The sequence below is a fragment of the Onychostruthus taczanowskii genome, unplaced genomic scaffold (genome assembly GCF_017590055.1).
Source record: "Onychostruthus taczanowskii isolate IOZ18803 unplaced genomic scaffold, ASM1759005v1 scaffold15, whole genome shotgun sequence".
Lineage (NCBI taxonomy): Eukaryota > Metazoa > Chordata > Aves > Passeriformes > Passeridae > Onychostruthus > Onychostruthus taczanowskii.
In genome coordinates, this window is record NW_024498685.1 from 3008868 (window position 1) to 3029879 (window position 21012).

Here is a 21012-nt window from a genome sequence, read left to right on the forward strand (position 1 = left end):
AAGGCTTCAGTAAATCACCAAGAAGAGTGTGGGGGCAAGGAATTTGAGTCAAGGCAGCAGAGAAGTGTCTTTTAGAGGTGCATGGCTCTGTCTAGTCTATGTAAGTTAGGAGATAGAGGTGCCACCCCTGTTGGTGAAATAAACCCATTCCTGTGAAGCGAGTCAGAGGCATTTTTAAAAGGTCACTTCAGGAAATTTCTTTCCATTATTAGTTCTGCTGGAGACTTTGATACCAGAGACTTTGATCCAGAGACCAGAAAGGGTCTGGATGTGATCTGGATTATTTTTTGAGGTAGTCTCTCATCCCCTGAAATGAGCGTGATGCAGAGCCAGATGTGATGACATTTGTAAAAATAACACTTTTCTTGCAGCTACCTGGCCGAGCAACCAGTTTTGATAGCCAGGGATCCTGTTCCTCACCCAAACCACCGCTTACGCCCTAGGAGCCAGAATGAATCCATCGTGCTCAGTGTCCAAAGCTCCCCTGTAGCTCACATCTACATCAACAGAAGGTTTGGATTCTGCAGATTAACTGTATCCATATTTTTAATCAAAATACATCTTTCCTATTCTAAGTCTTATATGACAGTTTATAATAATTTGTTAAAGTGTGGATGAAGTTGACTTGAGTCAAATATAACCCTTCCTTCTGCAAATTCATTCACCTGTTTTATCTCTGGCATATATCCAGGGTCATATTCAAGCAGTGGTTTGATGGGGCTTGTATCTTTTGAGAGGCAAAGAAACCAGAAAAAAAGATCCCTTAAGTAATTCAAAACTACTGCACCTTTTAACACCTAATTCTTTTGAGGGAGAGCAAGTAGTCAAATATAGCTCATGTAGTAAATTCCTTCTAAATTGCACTAAATCTTCTATGACTTTGCAAGATAGCACTTCAAACTGAATATTGCATGAAAAAAACTCACTGTTGTCATGTTTTGAGTATCTGGAAAATCAGTTCATTCCTTGGGCAGGGAGGAAGGGCTGATTTAAGAGCCAATGAGGCAGATCTACTGACTTCAATAGGTTTTAGTCAAGCCCTTCTGATACAGGTATGAGAACCGGATCTATGCACTTATAAGCTTCCAGCACTCATGATGACAGCTGCATCTCGACTCAAGTCAAACTGCAGAGGAGAGAATGCTCAGACGTAAAGGAATTGATTTAATGTGATTTATCTCTTCACAAAATTGACCAAATATTGCAGTTACCCACAACATTTTTGTGATTCTTGATTTAATGTGACAGACTTAGATTTCTTTGAAGTCGTTTGACTGAGTGCACAGCACACATGGAATTTAGTTTCTGGTTGCTGGCTGGATGCCTCTAGACACATATGCTAAATATGAATTTGAGATGTGTTTTCTGTCAGTCTATGGAGATACAAATCGAAATGTGACTATTTTACAAGCAAACTAATTTATTAGAATACACAGTGACAGCAAATGCAAAAATCTACTTGCTGTAGTCAGATACTTTAAAAAGCAGAAGAGAACTACATATTATTTTGTGGATTTTTCTCCAAACACTGCAGTTTACCTCAATCAGATAAATCAGACAGTTACTTTCTTTTTTCCTTTTTTCTTTTCTTTCTTTCTGTGAAGACTGTAGCACAGACAGCAGGATTGGGTCTGAGGTTTTGAAAGCTGGACTGTAATTAGAAAAAGTTAGGTGGTGGCACTTTTTGTATCTTTGCAATATATATAAAGGAAACAATGTTTTCTAAAACAACATTTTTACAGAAGTGTCATGCAGGGGAAAAACAACAAAGGAAGATTGATTTATGACAATGAAAGAAATTTTGAGAATCCATCTGGATCTGAAGGGAAAATGTCATGTTGGCAAACTTCTGAAGAACTATTTTGAGTTGGTTTAGCCTGGCTGACACAAAATATGTTCCTGAAGATCCAGTCCCTCCACGCCACCATGACTGATCTCTAAGACAGACAAAAATACCTTTAAGTGTCTTAAACTGCTCCAGAAAAGCTAGCAAGGCTGGTCTTAACATTACAGGTATATCTAATTCAAAAAAGGAAGCGCTTTTATACCTTGCCTCCTGTGCCTATGGACACAGCAAGCAAACAAATATAAAAATCTTTACAGTCTTTAAAAATAAGGGGGGGAGGAGGAAGAAAATAAAAGAAAGAAAAAAGGGAAAAAAGAAAAGGCTCCAGCCCAAGTTTCTAAATGCCTGTTTCAGGTTGTTCTTCATGGCCTCTAGGCAGAAACGGTTTCTCCCAGAGAGGATTGGTAATGCTGAACACTGATCCTCCCTGCTTAAGATTGTATTTTCATCACCATAAATGCAGAGCAGCCTTGCAGAATTTCATTCCTCCTTTTGCTCTGGATGAGTAATTTTTTTAATAGGAGAACAAACTCTCCTCTGTGACGTTTTTTTCCCTCCCATTGTTGTTATCCTAACAAAATTCTGTGGCCTACATAATTTTCAACATGATTCTGCAAGGCTGATATAGAAACAGATATATATGTATATATATATGGAGATTGAAAAACTATTTTATGTATACATTTATCTTAATATAAATTATATCAACAGTGGCCTTTGTGGCCTAGAAAATACTTTTTGTAATGTGGTACTGTAACAGTCAATAGTTAATTAAATATTCTTTGCACTTTTTTGCACCTAATATCCAAAAAGCGAACAAATTCACGATCAAATGTAGCATAAGTGTTCAGCAATGAGCAAGGTGTTTTTACCTATTTTACTGTTCTCTGAGTATCCTGTGTGTTTCATCATAGGTAGTAAGGTATTTCAAGATTCATTTTCTTAAATTTTAATTGTTGTCAAATACCAAAGGCTAGGCTTGTGCCCTCTTGTGTTATTTTTGGTATTGTTAATAACAATAGTGAATGACTTCTGTGTCTAAACCTGATTGATGGGTGCTCTACATCTAGAAGAAATCAGGCTGCAAAATCATCTGGACATCTAGCTTCAAAAATGATCCCTTAAGTATTTATCTTTATTCCCTTAGCAGTGATTAATAGAACTAGTGAAAAAAGATATTTTTTTTTCTCCATTATTTCCTTAGCCATCTCAAAAGACAGGATATGTACTCAGCATAACCCATCCATTGGCTTTAGAGCCCGGTTCACAAAGTTACTCCCAGTGACATCACAAAAGCACCTAGGAAGAGCTTAGCACATTTTAAGTCAAGGAATATGTTGCTCGATGCATATCTTTATTAAGGAATTATAAATATTTTAATTTGGAAATTTGGAGCAGTTACAAGTTCTCTGTTCCCATCCTGATTTTTTTTTTCTGCTTATCCACATTTCTCCCATATCTCATGCATTACCCTAATTTGGGAAAAAACAAATGTGGCAAAAGGCTGGTTTAAAATATATTGTAGTACTTTTACAACAGTTAGCAAATCTTCCTTTCCTAAAGGCCTAAGCTATTTTATTTGAAGCAGTTTACTGGAAACAGCACCAGTATTTAAGAATTGTACTTGCATGGCCTGGCTTTTTTTGTACTCTCACATTGCACAGGTGAGCACAAGTCCACAAAGATTGAAATCATGTTCTGCACTCCATGACCTCAACTTTGGACCCCAGCATTTTACAGTCCTGCTGACATGGCCCTTCCCCTTGCCCTCCCAGCAAGTAACCAGCTCTTTCCTCACCATCTTTTGTCTATGCTGGTCTTAGGGATATGAATATTGGTCAGAGATAAAGTGGCCAGCAACTTCCCCTGCAAAATTTCTTCTTCAATAAATGCAATTCTTTGGACTACTTATGTTTAAGTAACAAAATTATACATTTTTCTTAAAGAATCATCACCACTTCCAATATTTTTGAAGAAAATGTTAAGCTACCAATAAATGTTTTCATTGGGTTGATTTTTTCAAGGGAAAAAGAAATTACCTAATTTATTTCTGTGGGTGCATTTTTGGAGCAATATTAAGAAAAAGTTTAGTTAAAAGACTCATTTGATCCATCCTTTTCTCCTCTTTCTCAGCTTTTTAATTGGATTCAATGCAATCCCTTTAAAAATTTTTTACGTGATGATGTACAACATATACATGATAGCCTGGTTACAAGATTATTTTGCTATCTCTTTTTTATAAACTTTTATATGTACTAACTTTTTATTATACTCCATTAATTTAACAGGCTTTATACATCCAAAATCATTTGTCTGTATTTTTCGAGTCAGCGAACATTCAAAAGAAGGGTATTTCAGAACTCAGTAATAGAGTTCTTCTTCTGCTGGAAATGTAACATTTTTCAGAAATCCATAAATGTGCCTGCCAAATTTGAAAATCACCTTATTTGAGCATGCAAAAACCTAGGTTTGCACATACAAGTACTTGAACTTGCTGGATGTACAATCACTATTATTTAGCACTCCTGTTACAATAGAACACTCACAGCTAACCAGAAAAATGTTTCAGTTCATGACAAACACTTGACAAATCTGTACTGAGTGGCAGTTCCTTGATCTGAGAAGTTCATATGACATTATTTCTACAAATGAGAGGCTTGAAAATTTGGTAGCTCCTAAAATATGATGTATATGTTAATCAGACAGTGAGGTGACTTTTGGACAAAGCTCATGTAATATCTGTTGGACCATCCAAAATATGGATAAAATATAGAATATATATGAGAAATATTAATGCAGGTTTGGTTGGGACATTTTCTCTCTCATTCACACCACAGCAGAGACTCAGTTTAACTCAAGATTCACTTTCATTTAGCTTCTGAGTCTTGCCAGTCTAAACTGAGCTCTCTGAAAACAGCTAAACTATGGCAAAGAACAGACCCAGAGCTAAGAAATATGAAGGAAAATGTGACAGTAGACACAAAGCTGTTTCATGCATCTGCAAATGCCATGAAATAGAAACCTCCCTCCTGAAACTGATAATAATTCCAGTAGTTTTACAAATTCTTCTTTCTCTGCTATAAAGCAGGACAAAAGAAGCACATTCCTGAAGAATCGTCAGCATTAAGAATAGGAGTTTACTGAGGTGCTGATCACAGCCATTTGCCTTTCCCAAGGCAAATAATACCTTAACTTCTAAAAGTGTCTTTTGTTTACTCATCTAGATGAATATATATCTCCTGCACACGGCACTTTTCCTTAACCCTGGAAAATGGCAGGTTTTTAACAGCATGAAGGAAACCAGGAACTAGAAATCTAAGAGAAAGTGAAGCTGCAGGTGGGATTTCAATTTCACAGGGCAATCTGGTCAGGAAAATGGAACTAACACCTTCAATCTTGTGCTGAGTGCTAAGGGATGCTTGATGATAGCAGGTGCTCAGGGCTGTGATTTGATGTTTTATCTGATAGCACTTCTACAATGTTGCTGTTGCTGGGAAACCTCTTTACAGGCTCAGAGAGGAGAATGCCTCTGTTATTGCCAGGTGAAATTTTTTCCACCCAAGTATAGACTGTGATTCTTGTGTTCTATGGGGCTCAGTCCCCTGGAAGGGTACAAAGCATGTTAAATTTGCAGAGCAGGAAAAACAAATTTGGCTCTATGACATCATGGGGACTAGTCACTTTGTTGGTATTAAAGACAAGTGTTTGTGCCTTGCTGATCCAAGGGAGGACATTTCTTACAGCACTCTGTGGCTAAGCTGTGTTGCTGAGCCATGTTGATGCTTTTGAAGATCCTCAGCACCAACATTGTCAAAATACAACCAATACATATAAATACAGGTTTAAAAGGTTGCCAGAACACCAAAGCTCCCTCCTGTGGAAAAGGAATGATGAGTCTCTGAAAAATAAATCAAGGCAGCATGTTCTGGAAGCTGAATCTGCAGGAAGTCACAGAGCTGCTGTGATGAAAGTGGCGCTGCTCTGTAATAATTTATGAATACAATATGTTGAGTTGACTATTGGTCCTGAACCAGGTGAGTTCAATAAATCTACTTTAGGGGAAAACAGGCAGAAAATGTTTGACAGGGGAGTGTCTCTCAGGAGCAAATGAGTTGTATAAAATGTTAATGTCCATCTTGGTGGCCTGGGAGAGTCTGCTGATGCTATAGCCAGTCTGAAAAATGCATCTCATCTAAAATGGAGAAATCCCAAGCAGGCATAGAGAAAAAGGCACAGGAAAGATCAAGAGATCTGATTCAAAGCAGACAAATTTTATGTCTGAGCAGGCTGGGGATGCAAGCTAGTACTGTAGAGAAAATAGCTTGCTCTCCCATGAGTGGGTGGGAAAGCTTGAGACAGGACAAATATGCACATAGACTATTATTTTCAATTCAATTTATTTGAAATATTTAAGTTTCATATTTAAGATTAAATATTTAAATACCATTATATTTTTAATGAAGTGGAGTATTCACAGACTCTCTAAAAGAAAAGTTGCACATCCATTCAGACTGTCTGCATTGGCACAGTTAAGACAGGCACAGTGTCCCAAAGCCCAGCAAAAATTAAAGAATTGTGAAATCCTGCCTCTGCCCTGGAGAGGTGAAGCTGGGAAGCCTGACACAAAAAAAAGAACTGAAAACAGACCAAGGAAAGGATGAGGGCACAGTTATTGCATCACAACTTCAGGGTTCACAAAGTCATTGATTAGAAAATAGTGCCAGAAACATGGTTTCATGACAGCAACCTGCCTTTTATACAGTTTTCCTCTCTTTCAAAATACAAACATATAAGTGTCTTTGAGAGATTGCTTTTAAACAGTTTGGGATATTTTCATACCTTAAGAATTCAAGACCCTGAAGTAAACTAAATCCATCCATGCATCCATCCATGAGGAAAATAAAATAAAATTTTTAAAAAAAGGAGGGAGTAAAAACTTTCTGTACAATAAATAAAGCCCTAGAACATGCTTAAAATTGCTTTCCTGTGTAGAATAATGGTATAGATTTAAGAAGTAATATCCTGGGGCCTCTTAGTTTAAAAAGGAAGTATGTGTTTCTGATTGTAAAGCAGTATTTTCCTGCAGATATAGAATTCCTAGCTGCCTGGCCCTGTGTGATTTCAAATACCAGAAATGTTAGAACAAATATTCATCAACATCACAGACAGGAATTTTAGGCGCTTAAGATTAGCACTGACAAAAAGTAATGTGGGTTTTTTGGGACACTTTCTAGGTTAATTTCAAGAGAAATTGTAGGCTGTTGGATGTTTTTGTGAAGCAGATAGATTTCCATAAAAGCAGTCTGAAAGAGGAAAGAGAAAAAAGGTCAAGTTTCTTTTTTTCAATGTGCTATGAGTTGAGACTGATAATAGGATCAGAAGTGAAGAGGACTGAACAAGATATTTAAAATCTCTTATGACATCTGAGCCATAACAGGAGACAAGAGAGGAGGGGAAAAGCCTATAGAGTATGAAGAGAGCCCTCTGGAAAATTAAAAAAGCAAACAGACAAACAAAAAAACAAACAAAAACCCCAAAAAGCAAAAAACCTGCTAAAAGGCAAAGTGGAAAATATAAAAAAGGGGTTGAATAGTCTTTTCAACAGAGAAAAATGTATGTGTAACAAATATTCTAAACAGAAAGGGATTTTTGATGTGATTCTTCCTCCTTTGTACGGCCATTTGCAAGCTCACGAAGGTAGTGGGAGCCAATTTCAGAACCTGAATCTATTCTTAAAATAAAAACAATGCTCTGCTCCACAGATCTTGCTTTCAGAGGTTTCACACTGCAAAGAGCACTGGTAGTTGCTCATGACACATCCTATCTCCCTGGATTTTTCTTGCAGGCCAATTGAGGTAAAAAAAGGACACTTCCCACATGCGCTCAGACACATTCCTCTCTGGATGCTGTAATGGCCTCCTATTTATTTGCACCTGACATAGGTTGGAAGATCTCCAACAGGTGAAAAAACCATTTTTATATAATGTCACCTCTTCACCTTATCAAAGGTCCGGACAAAGAGTGCTTGAATAACCGATAGGAGACAGCTCTGGAAAAGCTGCTGTGGTACACAAGGTACTGGTTTTGTTCTCAAGTTAAGCCTCAACTAATACCACAAAATGGTGAACAAGTCATTGAACTGCTGCAGGTGCTAATTCTCTGATGACTCAAAAAATATGAAGTCATAATTACAGTGTATTTCTCCCTTAAAATCCCACAGGTCTTTGTGTATGAATAGGGTCCTGGAACTGAGGTTTCAGCCAAATTCCATCTCCTCCTGTTCTTCCAATTCATGGAGGTTCAGCAAAACAATGAATTCTTATTCCTTTGTCACATAGCAGTGGGTGTACTGTGAATGTTTCACCCTGGGAGTGGCTGCCTCTTATTAAAAATCAGAGTGATCAACAGAGGACCATTACTTCCCTCACCATGGTTTTCTGAGGCTTAATTGTGTAATAATAGTTATGAGGGAAATGACTGCATAGCTGAACAAGACAGAGAATTGCCAGCTGTAATTATTTTTGTCAAATCGGTATGTGTGAATGGGTGTGTCTTTCTTCTTTATGTAAATGGAGATTTGGCTACCACAGAAAATGAAAAAGGAGATTTTAGGGACTCTCCAAAGAGCACGTCACACTCTTGCATCTACTCCTTTCAAGCCTCATGTAAGATAAGTGTTTACTAATCTTATTTTTCCTTATAGCACAAGAACCTGATTAATTTATTTAAACCTACAACCTTTTCAATTCTTAGTCCACAAAGGTAACTTTAGGCTATGGCATCAGAGTCACTAATGAGAAAGTATAGCTTTATTTAGACAGCAGCCAAAATCTGCACAGCTGGACCTTTACTGCATTCCTCCGAAAAGGAGCCTGGCACTATTGCACTTTATCTACTTGCCAGTAGCAGACAAAAAATTGTAGGTCACAGCCAGGTTTCAGAGAAATTCTGAGGATTAACCTCTCAAATCCTCACTCTTATTCTGCCTGCCCTCAGGCACAGGGCAGTCTATGAAGTCAAAGGGCAGTTCTACCCAAAGAGAGCTTCATGATGAGTAATCTGTGCTGAAAAAAGAGATTTCATTCAAATTATACCAACATAGCTTTTCAACTTTTCTTTTCTTTTTTTTTTTAATGTACTGTTTTTAAAAATTGACTTTTTCTCAAGACAGAACATTCTAGTTTAATCTCTAGCAGGGCAAAAAATGGTACGAAAGTACCAATCTACTTATGCACTGAAAATAATACTGATGCAAAAAAGAAGTAAAAAAGCCTTTCAGCAAAAAATATCTGTGGCAGCAAAATATAAAGATGCTGGCAAAAAGGCATTTTCCTTTATATGTAACTTTTTCTGACTAGAATTAGAATATTCCACCTCCCTTTTTGAGCTATCTCAAGAAAAAACACAAAATGGTAAATGTATCTAATGTAGTTTTAAAAGTTATTGGAATAATATAGCACAATAAAAATTACCCAATTCAACCTCTTAAGGTGTAAGTATTAACAATACACATTCATTTATATATTTTTCAATGGTAAAAAATCTATTTATTACCCTATTCCAAATATACAAGAATTCTAGCATGCTTTCAAAAGGAGCTTTCTTTTGGGCTAATCACTTGCTACTTGATGTACCAATAGTTCTTGTATTGATTAAAACAAAAATATTTTCTTAATATCATGACAATAGACCATTAAATGTATCCAGCAAAGTCACTCTGTAGGCCTTTTTAATATGTAATTTCCTCAGAAAGCACTCTGTACTTGGCCAGCCCAGCACTGAAATCCAGCAGGACCACTGCTGTTGATTTCAGTGCCCTCTGCATCAGGTTACATGTGAGGATGTGTCATAACATCTTATGAAATAAGCCCAGTCTCAAGGCAAGCAGAATGATTTCTTTTACATCCACCATGGATTTTTGTCACTTTCTGGCAGCTCAGACTCTATTAGAAGTCTTCAGTGCATCTCTTTGGTATGAACTACTATTGCAAATGCTGATTTTACTAATACTGGTAGGAAAGATGAGCCTCAGCTGCCTGACTTCGTAAATAAAAATGTCTGGTGTATGTAGTCAGACATGGAGGTGATGTCTTTTTACAGATTTTTCCTTTTTAATGGTGGCCTGCAGGTTTCCACAAAATGCCATTTTGTTCTGTAGCTCAGAGGGTGTGTGTATAGACTAAATATTTGATATGGAATTGTTAGATAGCCCTGTTGCACATCAGATATAAAGCACTTATTTTCAGTCTATATTTCTATGGAAAAAATATTGAACAAAGTTTAATTTTGTTAAATAACTAGAAAACTCTTTCTCAATAGAAGGAAAAAACCTAGATATATATTTAGTATTGTTCCTTGTTTCTTTTTCTTCCAAGTGTAGGTCTAAATTCTTTCTATGCTTCTCTACTTAGGTTTCTGTAGGATATGTTGGACTTAAATGCACATGTCTAAGTATGGGATATGGATCGTTTTATATCCTAGAAGTTGGCAAACTGGCATCCTGATTTGGAGAGGCACTTCTGACTTGTGCTTTCTCCACTTTCTGGGGGAGATCACGAGGGTGCTTATTCAGAAAACCATGTGAAATAACCATGTGTTAACTCTGACCTGTTAACCTCAGCTCCCTCCATGGCAGTGCAGCCCTGCTGGCTGGGATGGGAGCGGGCAAAGCCGGATGGCATCTCCTCCTTGCCCTGCTCTGCCCAGCGCCCACCACCTCGGGCAGCAGGACTGCAGCACCAGCTCCTCTGAACCATCCATGTGCTCCTCCAGCCACCAACCAAAAGGGGAGTCCCAAAAAGCTTCTCATTCCTTTCCATGAGCTTGTAGTCCATGCTGCGTTCGAGCTGACTGGCTTCAGTGCGCTCCTTGTGAGAACTGACGCAGGGGGAGGGAACAGAAATCAGCCACATCTTTGCTTCAGCACAGAACATCCTGTTTTCCTGGTATATGCTTGTTTGTGGGGAAGGCATTCTCCAGAGTGTATGCTTCAAAAGGTAGGAAGTTAAAATGGAGTTCCTGGCCACAGGAAATATTGACAGCTAAAAAAACCCCACTTAGTATTTAAACACTTAATATCTTGATCTCTTAAATGAAAGCACCCAACACAATGTCTGTCAGGATTTGCTGTGACAGTGAGAGCTCAGAATTAGGCCCTAACTGGCCCAAACTCTAACAGAACTCCCTACCTTTAAAATAATCTTTATTATTAGATCAGAAATGTTGCCAAGTCTATGTAGCTTACAAAGAACTGCAGAGTTCTAAGATTTTGTCTCTTCTTGCTATGTGGTGTTGGCTGACCAAGGTCTAATATTAAATACCTGACTGTTTTAGTACCCTTTATTCAGTGTTCATGCTGTGACTTTTTAAATGAAGTCTGTGATTTGATACCTAGACATTGTTCCAGTCAATATCCTTGGCTTCTGCATTATAGAGACAAGAAAACAAAACCTTTTGAACTTGTATTACTGGCTTTTTGTATGCGCTAAATGGCCATTTGTGAAACTTGACAACATAAATTGTACTACTGATAGTAAATGGGTTTTTTTGCACTAGCCTTTGAGAGCTGTAACACATTTCAGTATTTTTACAATGTATTCTCTAGAAAGTGTGAATCTATTTGTCAGTTCTGAAAAAAAATATGTAACAATGAAACCTCAAAAATGTTATGAAGTGTACAGTTTGTGATAATTTTATATTTAAAAAAGACAAGAAAAAGCAAAGAGTTCATTTGAAATAATTTTATTCTAATTGTTTCATATGTATTTTGAACAAGAAATAAAGTGTTTAAAATTATTCACTTTTTTCTGTCATTCTTACAAAAGAACACTTTTCAGAGGTCTATAAAGATCTGTGGATTACGATGCCCCCAAGTTGAGCAGCCCTGTCTATATCCAAGGTCTTTTCTTCTCATGAATTTGTTACTCTAGAATTCTACACCTTGAAGAAGCAAAGGATACTTTTGCCACCAGAATTGCAAGGTTCAAGAGAGAATGTCCTTGAGTGAAAACAATTAAATCAAGCAACTCCATTATTAGTTTGTGTAATTCTTTCCACATTTTCTTCCATTTCCTGCTATGATATTGTTTACTGTAATCTTCAAAGTCATTAGATCATGTTTTAAATAATGGATTAACTATTCAATTTAATATTTTTAAAGTATTTAAAAATATTGAATAATCTCACTAAAGAAACACAAGCCTAATTTCCATCTTCTTTGTTTCTAGATGCACAATCGTATAGATTAAATAGACAAGAAGTTTACCACCATTAAATGGAAAAGAATGGCCAGATTTGAATAGGATTTATGTTTAAACTGAATTTGTGTTAATGATGGCACCTTATGAAGCAATGATGACGCAGGGTAGACAGGCTCAAGCATGGCAGATTTTTGCACTTACAAGGACTGTTTAAAGAGGAAAATGAAGCTGAAAATGTTCACTGTCAGTTGGATGTGATCTATTTCCATTCTACCAGATGCTTAAGTTCCATATTACAAACACTGGGGGGAAAAGTAGCATACAAGCAATAGACCTTTGGCAGAGATATGTAATTCTCCTGAAGAGAAATTAGATATATATATGTATGTGAGCTTCCCATCCTGTTTGTTATCTCTAATGGCTGAACATTAATTTATCCCAAGTCAAGTTTTTGCTAAGATATTAAATACAATTCTGTTCTTCTCTGTTTTAATTCAAAAACTTGGTCCACATCTGTGATTGAAAGATTCTGTTTCCTTTGGAAAACTGCTTGTCTTTCTCTAGCAAGGGTAATGTCATTCCAGCTTGCCACTGCCTTTAATCTTAATATTCTCCCTCTCACATATAAAATGCTGATTTTCATTAGAGTGATGGGCTCTGAGGGTTATGAATATTATAGTTTATTTTGACAACTTGTCTGTGATTCTCATAGAAGCAACACAATCATCTTTAAGATTTCATTGGAGTCTGTGAAATATAATTTCTGCATGAAGTCCTAATCCTTTTGCTTTAGTCACTCCTGAATATATCTTCATTCCTTGCAATAATGAAATTTACTAGCCCACAGAGAAGCTGAGCAATGTGTAGCTTAAAATGGTGCAAGAACCAGAAGGAAGCAGATTTGTCAGGAACAGAGGAGAAGAAAGAAAGGCAAACAAAGACCAGTAAAAAGTATATACGATAAAATCTTGCAAATTATTGGGTATTCTTGCACACATAGAAGCACACTATCTTTCAGTCACTGCACAAAATATACCACAACTTTAAAAGTGATGCCGAGAAAATCAGGGATCAGAAGTGAATCCAGATCTCCCATCTTCTAGACCATAAAACTCCCATTCCTCTACTTGAATTTGTACTTTGCATGGAATATGTGAGTCTCCCAAAGGAAAAGCTGTGATGCATAAGGAGGCAACAAATGATTTAAAAATATATGTGTAGTAACCTCTTATCCTGCTAAAACACATTGGTTAAAATAAAGAGACAGAAATATGATTTTCACATAATATTGTTTATTGTGTCATTCTGACAGTTGAATAAATGCCCTCCTGCTGCTACTGCTGTAGATAACAGAACCTGTTTTTCAACTCAGAAGACAGACACGCATATTTTCAGAACAAAAGGTCCTGAATGAACTCGCTCATCTGTGCTGCTTGGATGCAGCTCCGTTGATCACAATGCAGGTTACAGTAATACAAAAGGTTTAAAAAGTTTTAAGTCTATGGCATAATAAGGACAGAAACCTTTATCACTTGTCACATTCTGAATGGTGGCATTTTGGGAGCAGTGCAAGTGCTCTGATTTGTACATGCATTGATTTTGCTTAACATACCCACCCTGCTTAAATTGATCCAGTACTCTCCCCCTTGGAATTTCAAAAAGCATCAATCAGCCTAAACTCTTCTGCTGAAGTGAGGAGCGTACTCATTCACACTCAGGTGCTTTTTTTTGCCTTCTCCAGAATATATTTTTTATGTCCTCAGCCTTCAAAAAATAGCAATTCTCTTTGTGTCTGTGTTATACATGGGATCATGGAGTACATTTCCAGTTAAGGTTACCAGCCACAGTTTCCCCTTTTAATTTTTTTCATAGATGTTCTGTATAAATTCTCTTTGCTCTAGTGCTGTTTCTCAAGAAAAATGGTCAACACAATTGCCTTGCTCCAAAGAGTGAGACTGACAAGAGCTTTTTTTGTGTCTCAGCTCTAACATAATTTCCAGTCCAGAGCATTTGAGGATCAAAATTGGAGTGACTGCAGAGGACTTTCTGTGAGGTTTTCTGTTATGATGTGCTCACTGACTTTCAGGAACCAAGTCAATATCTGAGACTTTACATATTAAATGCTACATGTGATGTTATATAAATATAAAATATTTGTAAAGTCCTAACAATAGTGGGATTGTGCAGACATGTTTTATACAGAATTGATAGTGTTTCACTCATTGAATATTAATTTTGTCAGTATTACAAAAAAGAAATCCCAAAAAATATTGAAATACAGTAATGGATTTTACTTAATTATAGATGAAACTAACAGAACATAACTTACATTTGGGAATTCTTTACTTTTTAGCTCTTTTTTTCTGAGCTCTGAGCCCATTAATTCCACAAAAAACCTGCCTAATAAGTTTATCTGGCCTTTAGCCTTCATCTTTAGAATGTGTTTGCTAAATCCATCTGATTAAAACCAAGTCATAACTATCAGTTTTGGACATCTCTAAATCATATAGTCATTAAACAGTTTTTGTTAAGGAAACATCCTACTCAAAATCCCTGTGATACTGGGCCTGAAACAAGCTGGATAACCATCCTAGTCACCCAGCACCTTCCTCATCATTAACAAATTACAGCCAAAGAAGTACCTGTGCCCAGATTCTTAAGGTCAGAGGCCTGACCAGCACAGCAGCCAACCTCACAAACCTGGAAGGCACCAGAGGGACAGCATCAAGCAATTATTTGCTTTTCTGTTGTAGCTTGTGCCTCTGACTTAAACATGTTGAGGTTCAGACAGTGCCAGATGTTCTACCTGCTAAGGAAACACCTGGCTGGAGAGCACCACCTCCAGGCAGCACACTAGGACAGGGAATCAGCTGGCCTCCTCACTGGAAGAAGTTGGAGCAAAACTTTGGTTAGGCATTGCGGCCACTGGCTAAAAGTTGAAAGTAGGTGTTCCTGGAAATGTATGTCTATTTTTTATTAATAAAATTGTATTCCTAAATGACTGATCTGTTCTTTATTCCTGAAACCTGATAAATTCAATTCTCTAAGGTTAAAGGTTGGGAACTGAACCTTTCATATAAGCATGAAACAGTGGCAAGCATCAGAAGAAACACTTGCTTATCTTCTTCCCAAACTCCATGAAATCACTTTTGTGTTCAAAAAACTGTCCGCTGCAATAACATGAGGGATCATTCTTGTTGTCTCACAAATGTTTTCACTGGCAGCAGAAACTGAGTCATGTGCCCCAGCTGTGGCACAAAGGCTCTTAATGAGATCAGCATAACCATAAATTCAACTGCTATTCAGGAGGTCTCAGAGAAGCAGCCTTTGAGGTGAGACAGAAGGAAGAAATCCAGGGTAGATAAGAAAAAGAAAACAAAATATATTGTCAAACTATGCCTTGTTTGGCTGCTTTCAGCTCACTCCCATTTTTCCCTTGGACTGATTTTAAAGTGGCTTTACATAAATATCTCTAGCAGGAAAACAAATGTCATTCAGGCATATAATACCATTTATCTGAGCAGCAGTAGAGCTTGGTTTCTAATTCTTTCAAATGAGAGAAGGAAAGCTGACACTGTCCAGCCATGGTGCCACACAGGGTCTTAGCTAGAGGATTGTATTAATCTCCAGACAGCATGGTAATGCAAGCTAATTTACATATCCATTTAATTGCATAAAGCACTCACAAGCTTGTATAAACTCTGATTGTTTTGCAAGTGCACTGAATTATGTGTAATTTTGACTGACGTAGTCTGATAATATTTATGTGTGTGCTTGTCAGCTAGTAAAAATCAGATTTAAATATTTACATTGAATTCTTATTGAATTTGGATATTTAAGGTCTATTATGCAGACAAATGCAGGCTGCATACTCAAGTAAAATGATACCAAGCATAGCTTTCAGAAAACTAGTTGAACATCTGCAAGTAATGTTTTATAAGTGCATGCTATATGAGTAGCTTAGTCAGCATATTAAGAAATTTAAATCATTTTGAGGTTTTTTTTTCTCCTACCTCAAAAGCTACATATGTAACTAGGAAACTCACATCTAGATTCTTTCCCATTTGCCAATGAATATAAATTTCTATTTTGTTCCAGCTAGAGACCATACTTCATCAAGTACCTTCATCCCAAGGTGTGGGTTTGAAAGGAAAAATGGTATTGTTCCCTTCTAGGCATGCCACCTCTGTACCAATCAGCTCCTGTACTTCCCCCTTCATGGGTGACATTTAGGTGACTGGATTGAGCCTCACTTCTCCCCCCAGAGACAGGACTTGCAAAGATCAGGATCAGCCTGGAGCAGTGTGACATTGCATTGTCTTCATGGGGTCTGTTTTTGCTTCAGAAAGGAAAGCACATGTGACTCTTCTCATAACAAGTTATTATCTTCTCACATCCAGATCATTTCCATTTGAAATGATACTTTGAAAAAGCCAAGGTGAGCCCTTTCCCTACCTTCTCTACTTCACCACCTGAATAGAGATCACATCTCTACTTGACGTGAAAACCACCCCACTCTGCTCTGAATGACTACACACATAACACAGAGCAGCTGTAGAAGGTACTGTGGGATTCTGCTCTGACTTTCTCCACTGTGTAAGCAAGAGCATGTCCTGTCCTCAAAGCAACTGACTGTACCCAGATCCTCTGTTCCCTACAAAAACAGAGTCCCACCAGAACAGCTGGTTTCCTACCAATACAATTTTCAGTTGCAAGGGTGACCCTCTGCCTTGCTCATCACTATGTGCTCTTATTAAACACTACTTCCATCCTAACTAGACTGATAAAAAGTTGACAAAAAAAGAGGAAAAGGAAGGGAAAGGGAAGCAAAGGGAACATACTAAATTCCAGTGAAAGTCATGTGGTTTTAATTCTCTAAGTGTACCATGGCTTGTGTTGCTTGGGTTTGTTTATAAAATTCTGTGCTCAAATCAGCACAGCAGATTGCTAGATATGTCTAAAAAACTGGTTTGTCCAAACAAGTTGAATTTAAAAATTGAGCTATCTTTAAACTGATTGTGCAAGGTGAAATGCTAAAGGTAAGAATATATTGTTTCATATCTTCAAACGCTTTCAAAGTTCCATCTGATTGTCTGGTGAGTGATGACACTTGCCAAGGGCTGGTTTCATTCTTAGACTCATGAGAGATCTACTAAAAATATTTTTCTATGTTGAATTCAGGCTGCTTGCTCCTGTTGGTATTGAATTAGTCACCAGAATGTGCTATTCTTCTTTCGGTCCACTGGCACAGGGCTTGGTGATGTCAGTATTAATCCAAATGCCCTAGGGCAAGATTAGAGGAACACAGACACATTTCCTTCAGTTTTTTACCTAGGAAACAGAAAATCTCAAGGAGTTTTATCTTCTATCTTCAGAAGCAATGCCTGGCGACAGCAGTCAGACAAATTACTCTGAGTGCTCAGTGTCACTTTGTATTATTTAGATTTAATACATCAATAAGGCATCTTCCTCTGCAACATCCATTCAAATTGCAAGCATTTTGATTCAAATATAACTATGCACTCCAGAGAAACAAATGAGACATATAGATAGATACAGCATGTCTCTGCATACAAAGGTAGATTTTTCCCAGGAAGAAGAGTGTTCTTACTCCCTGCATTCAAAGGAGAGTTCCTGAATATGCAGGTGGATTCATTGCAGTTCCCAGTCCTGTTTCTGGAACAATTCCATCGCCCTCTGTGATAAATTAAGGCCAAGGTAATACTGTTCATTTCTTGTTTCTGAAGAGCACTGGCACACTGGCTGCAGTATCCAATCTCTAAAGGGTTTTCAAATTCACAGATATATTTATTGCCTATCAAGATTACTAAAGCCTTGGTTTTAATCTTGGACAGGGCTTTTCTCTGTATAAGGGACAAATGAAAACACAGACCTGGTTCATTTGACCAGGAAATTGCCAGATATCTCGTGTTTCTTAGGAAACCTACAGTACTTGTCCTGAGGGATTTGTTTTTTGGGTTTTTTTCCCCAAAATTCAGCCTTTGGCCCCACAAGAAGGTAGTAGGTGTTAAGACAAAAAAATTGAAAAATATGCAACTGAATCTGAAAATTGAACATTTGAAAAGTGCAACTGTAGCATACCTGGGAGGCTACAAATTCAGACATGTGTAAATGTTGACATAACCCATAAGTACTGCTTCAGTTTTTAGATAGTCCTGTGAATTTGGGACTATTGGAATTGGGAGCATGGGATTTACACTTGTGAAAATTCTGTAGTTTCCTTCACCTTTGAAGTTATTTGGCTACCGAAGCTAAGGATTTCCTGTGTGGGTTACTGAAGAGATGATGGGCAAAAATTTGCAAGGTAGCCTCTTCTTTCTATGAAAGGCCAAAATTAAGATCCCTGAACTGTAGAGAGCGTGAAGAGACCTCACATTTATGTATTCATCCCCTGTCCTACCCATCTTCATGGACAAATATTTTCTGTTCTGGTCATCCCTGAGAATACCTGGTATGCTACAAACCCCCTCAGTCCCCCTCTGCCTCCCTCAGTGCATCAGCTTCATATACCTCATCCTGCTGCACACCTATTTATTTTAAAAACAAAAGCAGTATCTTCCTTTTGGTCACAGCAAATGGAAGAATTTCCCTTTGCTGCATCTCCCCTTGTATCCAAACCTTGGAACACTACAAGGTCTCTGGTATATTTCCTCCTGGACTGAAGTCTCCTGAACAGCCACGTGTGGATGAAGTTAATTTGTGTCACTGACAAATTTCACCTGCTACATTGCCCCAAAACTACATGTGAAAGTAAAGTAGATTACAAATTATAAGATCATCTTCTTAGGCAACCAAACCAGAAAAAAGGCAACCTCAAAAGAAGCCCAGAACAAACCCAAAAATCTTAAAAGCAGCACAATTTAACACTAGCCACATGTAACAAGCATTTTGGCAATGCAGCATCTAAACCACAAAAAAAAAAAAAATATTTGAGCATTTATTACTTTAAAAAGTTTTAAAGTAATTCTAAAAGCTCAAAAATATATATAAATAGGGAAAGCAAAATATTTCTGAACGAGTATTCTCACTCTTACATTGCAGTTGGTACCAACATTTATATATGTATCAAATGTTCACTCATCTCTGCGGTAAAAAAGGCTTTTTTTAACCCAGAGAGGATGTTCCAGAGAGGGCCAGGTGGTGGGGAAATCAGGTTGAATATGAACAGACCCCACTGTTGGCAGCATACAAATCACTTATTTCAGGAGCCCAGCCCTCATCTTCCAGTCAAGTCAAGCTCTGTCAGGAGAGACCATGGACATAAGCACCATACAGAGCTGTGCATGTGCTAATATTCAGACCAGGTCATGATCTTACTTTTGTACATGTCAATAATAAAAAACTGGATAGTTCAGTTCACAGTGGTTACCTGGGCTAGGAATAGGAGTCTAACTGTATTCCAGATGCAGGATTAATTCTTGAATGAACAATGAGAACATTTGCAGTCATGAGAATTTGGAAGCATTCAATATTTCCTCTGCTAATTTATCAAAGTATAAACTGAAGCCAAGAGCCAAAAAAGAATCAAAATAAAAGCAGCAGGATGAAAGAAGTTCTTGAGAAATAAAAGAGAATGCTATACTTTCTGAAGATAATTTTTCCCTTGAAGAGAATTAAATTTCTCCAGTAGTTCCTCCTCACATATAAACTGCAATTTCACCTGCAAGTCTGAAGTTCTGTCTGTGTTTCTCCACCAAAGATGCTAACATTTGTGCCAGCAAGGGCTATACAGAAAGATTCCCAATAGATGACTCCTCCAAAAACACTGTATCTAAAACTACTGAAGTTCAATTTGATTTGGTCAATAAAATGAAAATGAGTCCTCTGCCAAAGAGCTAAACTGATTTGGTGCCTTTTGAGACTTTTAAGAAAAGTAAACATATCCTTCTTGGATGTGTTCTTCAAAGCCCCTTATATACCCAGAGTTTCTCATGTAATCAATAATAGATGCAGGTAATATGCTGCTTTATCTGTTTTCCACAATTCGCCTATGGATACCTGGCTATGGTAGTAATCTTGATAATCACAGCTGACATTTCACTGTGTGCCTAAAATCAGATATTTTTCTAGGTGAAAAAAGAAATCCCTGCCTTGCCATGTGTGGGATTGTTTGATAGGTCCTTTCTGTCACTTAGTCCACGGTGAGTTTTATCTAAGATTAGCATCTTGTAAAAGGTGATGTGCAGGTTTTACAGACCAACATCAAGGCCACTGTACAAACAGCCCAGTTTAGCAAAGAGATTTTGTTACCATCCCCAATGCACAGATATCTGCTATGCAGTTGTGACCTTTTACAAAGACTCATCTAGTGAGCAGTTGTGGATAATTGAATTCTGAACTTGCTGTCACATGTGAGCTGACACATACTTATTGCAACAGATCTGCCATTCATATTGTGTCAGGTGAGCATGTGATATTCTTGAGTGTGCAGGGACAAACAGACTTTCTGAAGACCCAGATAACTACCCCAGCAGAAATTTTATGGAAAGCAGTACTTGGAAAGAAGACTAAATTTCTTTTCTACAGTTTGGCTTTTGTTTTGCTTCTATCAGAAAAAGAAATAACGTGGTTGTCCTGGCTCTCAGGCTATCCAGTGTGAGAGCAGAGGCTGACTTATTTCCCATCTGACACTGACATTTTGGGCCCGAGTGTAGTTCCTTGCAACAATTTCCTTCCTTACCTTGGCATTGCTCTGCACTGGGTCTTGTATTATACCTGCATTTTCATGATTACCTGATTCAAATTAATTGGTTCTTGACTCACCTGAGGAACATAGAGTCCTACACAAAGAAAGTTACATCTGATGTTACTGTATTTGTCTATATCACTACTGCAAATAATGGACTCAGCTAGAATAATCCCCACCTCTGTTGCTCTTAGGGCCAATGTGCTAATGCACAGGCTAGAGGATCTCTGATTGCCCGCTGTCTCTGGCCCATTTGGTCT

The 21012-nt window shown here is 37.6% G+C and overlaps 1 protein-coding gene across 1 annotated transcript in view; it reads left to right on the forward strand.

Annotated features, from left to right (window-relative positions):
- SYT10 (synaptotagmin 10) overlaps window positions 1-443 on the forward strand; it is a 31126-nt gene extending 30683 nt beyond the window's left edge. The window contains exon 7 of the mRNA XM_041398666.1: window positions 372-443. Coding sequence (XP_041254600.1) covers window positions 372-443 — 72 coding nt within the window. The remainder of the gene's footprint in view (window positions 1-371) is intronic.
- Window positions 444-21012: the final 20569 nt, after the last annotated feature.